Source organism: Calonectris borealis, chromosome 9 (genome assembly GCF_964195595.1).
Source record: "Calonectris borealis chromosome 9, bCalBor7.hap1.2, whole genome shotgun sequence".
Classification (NCBI taxonomy): Eukaryota; Metazoa; Chordata; class Aves; order Procellariiformes; family Procellariidae; genus Calonectris; species Calonectris borealis.
This window is the reverse complement of record NC_134320.1, coordinates 14,958,697-14,964,519: the sequence shown is the minus strand read 5'-3', so window position 1 is coordinate 14,964,519 and position 5,823 is coordinate 14,958,697. Positions and strand designations below refer to the sequence as shown.

The 5,823-nt window shown below is 45.5% G+C and overlaps 1 protein-coding gene across 1 annotated transcript; it reads left to right on the top strand.

Annotated features, from left to right (window-relative positions):
- Positions 1-770: 770 nt before the first annotated feature.
- On the top strand, positions 771-5,767 carry PIGZ (phosphatidylinositol glycan anchor biosynthesis class Z). Its single transcript, XM_075158365.1, has 2 exons — positions 771-897; positions 1,571-5,767. The coding sequence occupies exons 1-2, from the start codon at positions 780-782 to the stop codon at positions 3,130-3,132; spliced, it is 1,680 nt and encodes a 559-aa protein (XP_075014466.1). The 5' UTR covers positions 771-779; the 3' UTR covers positions 3,133-5,767.
- Positions 5,768-5,823: the final 56 nt, after the last annotated feature.

The window sequence follows — 5,823 nt, the reverse complement described above, 5'->3', positions numbered from 1 at the left end:
CTCCATGTGTTTGGTGTGGGTGTGTTTCTGCCACATTTGCATCCTTTCTAGCTTGCAGAGTGGCTTTTTAAATATGATCTATAGCTAGATCTCCCACTCCTTTGCTGGTGTCCTCGTTATCCTACTGTTACCAGGCATTGCTCCATCACTCAGAGGGTCCCTGAAGGAGCCTACGACCTCTTTGTTTTCTTGCGTCACATGTATGAATGTTTGGATTCATCACTTCTCGTCTTTCATGGAATGATTTTGTTTGTAGGCAGGAATTGCACAATAACTTCATGTTCACATTTTCCTACTACAGTGGATTATCTTTGTGAATACAACACTACAGAAAAGCAGTTAAAAAAAAATTATTCTCAAACTTGCTCAGTAAAATGAGCACGTGGCTGCAGCATAAATACACCTAGCAACGTTCTGTTTCATTCCTAGGAAAATTCCATTTTCCCTGCGGGGGTGGGGGGGCAGACTGGGCTGGGCTGCTTGGAAATGGCTGTGGCCTCTCGGCGCGGGGTGTTAATAGTCTCCACAAGAGAAAACAGAAAATGCAGTGCTCTGAACCTCCTCTTGGCAAACTGTCCCCCAGAGGCGGTGATTGCTCATTTCTTACCTCTACACCACTCGTGGTTTTTGATCAGTTATGAAATAATTAAAATTCAAGGTGCTGCTGCCCAGCGCCGGGCGGCGCGGAGGGCGCTGCGCATGCGCGCCAGGCTCCCGCTGCGGCGCCTCGGCCGGCGGGCGCGCGCCCCCTGGCGGGCCGGGGCGGGGCCGGTGCCGGCATGTGGGCCAAGGGGCTGTGGGCGCTGCTGGCCGCGCTGCGGGCGGGCTGGTGCCTGCTGCCGCAGGCCGGCTACCTGCACCCCGACGAGTTCTTCCAGTCGCCCGAGGTGATGGCAGGTAAGGCGGCGGGCGCTGCCGGGAGGGGCGGGGCGGCCCCGCAGTGCCCACATGCCTGGCGGGGCGCTGGGCCCCGGCAGCGGCCCCTCAGCGGGCAGCGGCGGGAGCGCTCCCCGCGGCGCGCGAGGAGGACGGTCGCGCCCGCTCGGTCCGCCCGGGGTGGAGAGACCCCCCCGAGGGGTGCATTTCCCCTTGCAGCCCTGCAGCGCGGGTTCCCCGGGGGATATAAAGCTGTGCTGCGCAACGTATAGGCACATATCTATCATATACCGTCGTTCTGAGGTACTGCCTTCCCTCTGTGCTGCAAGTTACAATCAGGTATTTGCATAGAAAATTGAACGAGCTCTGTGCTCCCTTTTCGTTACAAAGCGATTCTTGCAAGCAGGGTGGGAGCGGATCTGCAGTTGTGGGTGGCTGTGTTTCTGCTGCCTGCTGTCCACACTAAGTGGTGCCTGGAACCGTATCGCCAGAATAGACTGCTTTTTTTTCTTAAACCTTTGTAAAGATTAATGGTATGCTCCTAAAAATGTCAATGTTGGCAGTAGTCTCAAAAGTTTAGGGACTGTCTGCGTGGTGATGCCTCTTACATGAAGTTGTATCCCTAACGCTGAATTACTGAATAAAGTGTATTATGTATGTATGTTTTTTTTTTTCTTTTTTTCTTCCTTTATAGGAGATATTTTAAACCTACAGGTCTATTATCCTTGGGAGTTCCTTTCCAGCTCTCCTTGCAGAACAGTTGTTTTCCCATTAATGACATCTGGAGTTACCTACTGGGTGATCAAGTCTTTGCAGCAGCTGGACATATGTTCAAGTTGCATCAACAGCTACACCCTTCTTGTATCGCCTCGCCTTCTCTTTACAATGTTTTCTTTCATACTCGACTATAGTGTTTATCGATTAGCTCCTTTCTGGGAAGCGGATCCGTGGAAAGCGCTGGTACTTCTTGCTGGATCGTATGTCACTCTGGTATTTTATACAAGAACGTTTACCAACACTCTTGAAGGACTTCTCTTTGCTCTTCTGATGGTATTGGTTTCCTCAAGGAAGTCTGACAGCAGCTTAGCAGAGCCTACAAGCAGCCCTCTCGTAGGTATTATAACGACTGCTGGGTTTTTCAACAGGCCAACCTTTTTAGCATTTGCTCTTATGCCCCTGCTTTACTGGGCAGGTTTAATTGTTGACTCTCAAAAGAGCATTAAAACTGTCATAAACCACTTTTTGAAGCTTGTCCTATGTGCATGTTTCACTGCCATTGTTTTCGTAACAGCCGACACCTTCTATTTTACCTCCGTGGGCTTAGACAACCTCTACAGCATTAAAAAGAACAGCCTATTTGATGTAATAGGTCAATTAAATGAGAAAATGATAGTAACCCCTTTCAATTTTCTCAGCTATAATCTTAATCCTCATAATCTTGCACTGCATGGAAGTCACCCACGAGTTACACATTTTACAGTCAACGGAATAATGCTCTTTGGGATCTTACATATTCTGGCCATTGGTGCTGGTTTTAAAATGTTAAAGAAATATATCCATCAATTAATATGGGTCAAATCATATTGCCGTGGGTCATCTGGGCTATTAGTGCATTCTGAGGACAGTCCAACATTACTGCTGTTTTATTTTGTTCCTTTGGCATTTCTCTCCCTATTCAGTCACCAAGAACCTCGGTTTCTCATTCCTCTCATCTTGCCATTAGTCCTGTTCAGCACATCACAGAATAGAGCTGTGAAGTGGAAACACGTCATTATTATTTTCAATGTTCTCGGGGCTTTGCTGTTTGGGTGCTTACACCAGGGAGGACTGATACCATGTTTATTTCACTTGGAGCAACTCGTGCATTCTCCGGAGTCCTCAATCCATCCAAGACACTATACTCTGCTCTTTGCTCACACCTACATGCCTCCTAGGTCTCTGCTTAATATCAAAAAGAGAGACACGCATATAGAAGTCATCGATATGGCTGGGTCTGAAGAAGAAACCCTCTGCCGAACAGTAGAGCAGCGAGCAAACAATTTTACTTGCAATGACTGTCATGTTTTTGTTATAATCCCTGGTACAGTCAGAGCCACAATTACAAAGTGTGGTGTCTCGTTCTTGAACGAGACTTTGATATTTCCACACTTATCAATGGAAGACCCACCACAAATACCCTTCCTATTCAGTGGAAATTGGAGAAGTCAGTTAGGACTATACATCCTTCAGCTAGAGAGAGATCAGCAGAGCCTTTAGATTTTAGGAGAACAATGTGTTAGTTTTTCACTTCGCTTAGGCACTGCCCAAAGGTGCTGCAAGACCTTCCTCTTCACAGACCCACCTTCAGCACAAGCAGTGGCACTGGGAGCTCCCCTGAGTCTCTTTATTCCCTTTCTTCATGCTCTTACACTCACCAGTATAGCCAGTTCTGGATAGAACCTGCCTAAAATTTGAGTTATTCAGCCCCTGTGGTGTTTCATATGAACATGTGTAATTTTCCTGATGAGAGAGGATGAAATCAGAGCCCACCAAATGTGGTTCAAGCTTAGCTCTTTCCATGTGAGATTTATTTTTGAAAGTTCTTGTAATCTGACAGAGGGTTTGTGGATTGTGTGATTTTTACTGATAATAGGCATTAACTCAGCTGCTTGGAGAGAGGTTACAGGACTACTACTACAGACCAAAAAATGGTCTGGCTCAATAAGGTTTTATTTTTATGCTCTTAAAAATTCAGAGCCTCCTCTCAGTCATTAGACCAAATTGCAGTCACAATATAGGCACCAGCACTGTAATATTGTCTTGGGTGGTTGCGTCTTGAAAAATCCCCAGCGTTGCTCTGACAGAATCTAATTTAGAATATGGAAGATGCTTCAGCGTAAGTACTTGTGCTAAATCCTAAATCCAAGCTTTGCCTGTTCAGCGTTTCTTACCACAGTTCCATTCTTGTGGACACACTACATACGTGTTACATACAGCAGCTTGAGACTGCTGCATTTTGATGGCATTAAGGCCCTCTCTTGTTAGCTACTGCAAACGGGGCAGTGCTTCCCTTGCGCAGTCCCGCTGCACGTCTCGCAGCTTTCATCGCTCTGTCGTGGCTCTAGCACTGGCAATGGTGCGCAGCAGGCCCTGCGGTGAGCTGGTTCAAGGAGCTGCACACGCAGAAAACGGGTAACTTGGAGGGATTTGTTCCCTGTATGCGTTTGACCAGGTGGATCTCTGAACTGGCTTACTGCAGGGTTAGAGATCCACTAGTTCTGCTGCAGGAGAGCGCGTGAGGATCCAAGGGAGGAGCCACATCCCCTGCGCCCTCCTCTCCTTTCAGTAACCGCTCCCCATCAAATCAGCTTAGTGAGAATGACAGATCACATCCTGGCTCTCTATTGATTTTAAAGCGGGATACAAATAACCCTGAGCTTCAGCTGAGAACAATGGATATGCTTAATAGGATAGCGCAACTAACGATTTTCATTTTTGCCTGCGTGAACTTCTGGGTCCAAAACATCCTGACACGGAGGGCAATACCAATTTGGCACATGCATTATACGTCAAGCCTCTCTCTATGAATCACATCTGACACTTGAATTCTTTCTGCTCACAAAGGCAGTAATGCTTTTTGCAGTTCTTCATGCACACAGCTTTACATAAGGTCTTATGAGCCAGTTTTTCAACAGGTTGATGCCAGGCTCTAAAGGGAAGCTAGGAAAAATCCGTGTGTGAAGGATTTGCCTGTATCTTCAAAACTAAACGTATGATCTAGATTTTTAAGGAACACAGCTCTCGCTGTCTTGTAAAGCATTTTGTGTTAAGTTTCCCCTACATGTTCATCCCACATCCTTCATCCTTCATTATTGACAGGCCTGTAAATGAAAGGTGCATGTTTCAGGGGGAGGGAGGGGGAGAGGGGGTGCATGTATGTTTGTACTGATGACTCATGAAGTGGTGGAAGTAGTTATGAAAGCATCATGACACCAAATGTATTTTCGAAGTTAATTTCCTTTTTGCTCTCTTCCATTGGGACAATAGCCATGTGCCACAGCTGGTGTTCCATGTCCTGCTTACTGTTTTCAGCTTGCTTAAACAGCTTCTTTTAAATTTTGAAAATTATTTTCATAAAACTTATGATCTCTGGCAATCTCAAGGGTAGATCTTGAAACTCTTCAGGGATGTGATGGAGCACCATTCCCATGGCACAATGACTTCTCCCCTGCACAGGTAACCTGTGATAGAGCCAGGAAGAGAACCTGGACTGCAAATACTAATTCAGACTGAAAATACACTGCTTTTGTCTCACCAGCTAGACCTTTATCATTTACACTATAGATCCAGTTTTTCCATCCAGGCACACCTAAGTCTTTGTTGGTGGGAGGTTTAATTTTACCAGCAATGCTGGAAACTCTATCTCACGTAATTTGCAAAGTTTTCACCTGGAGTGATACAAAGAATGGAAATCATCCTCCCCAATTAACTAAGCGTCTAGTCAGCTGGACTAAATAGAGAAACATGATATTAAGGAAGGTTAACTACTTCAGTCTCACATGTTGTTAGATACAGCAACTTCTGTAACCAGCCCTGTGCATCACATATGATGAATACATCTTTTTCCGTATTTATAGTTAGGATGGCTCTATTGGTCTTTTTTTTCCCCGAAACCCTTCTTGCTACCATAGACTTGAGGTGTGCTTTTAGGATAGCTATTGAATCTCTTTTACCTACCTGTAAAATAGGCGATTATCTTATCCATCACCATCGACATTTAGAGCTCTTTTTGTACTGAAGTTGCAATGTAAATGTAGAATATTACTGTTGTATAGACAGAAATTGTTACGGAACTCCGGTGAGAAATTTGTTTTTATTTCAAGTTTCTTATCAAGCACTTAAAGTGACAATCTTGACAGTATTCTGGACGATGTTTAATGTGAGTCTGCCTTCTGCCTGTTACTGAGT

Coding starts and splice junctions, on each gene's coding strand:
- PIGZ (XM_075158365.1), top strand. CDS start 780: ATGTGGGCCAAGGGGCTGTGGGCGCTGCTGGCCGCGCTGCGGGCGGGC. Junction 898..1,570: donor GTCGCCCGAGGTGATGGCAG/GTAAGGCGGCGG, acceptor CTTCCTTTATAG/GAGATATTTTAAACCTACAG.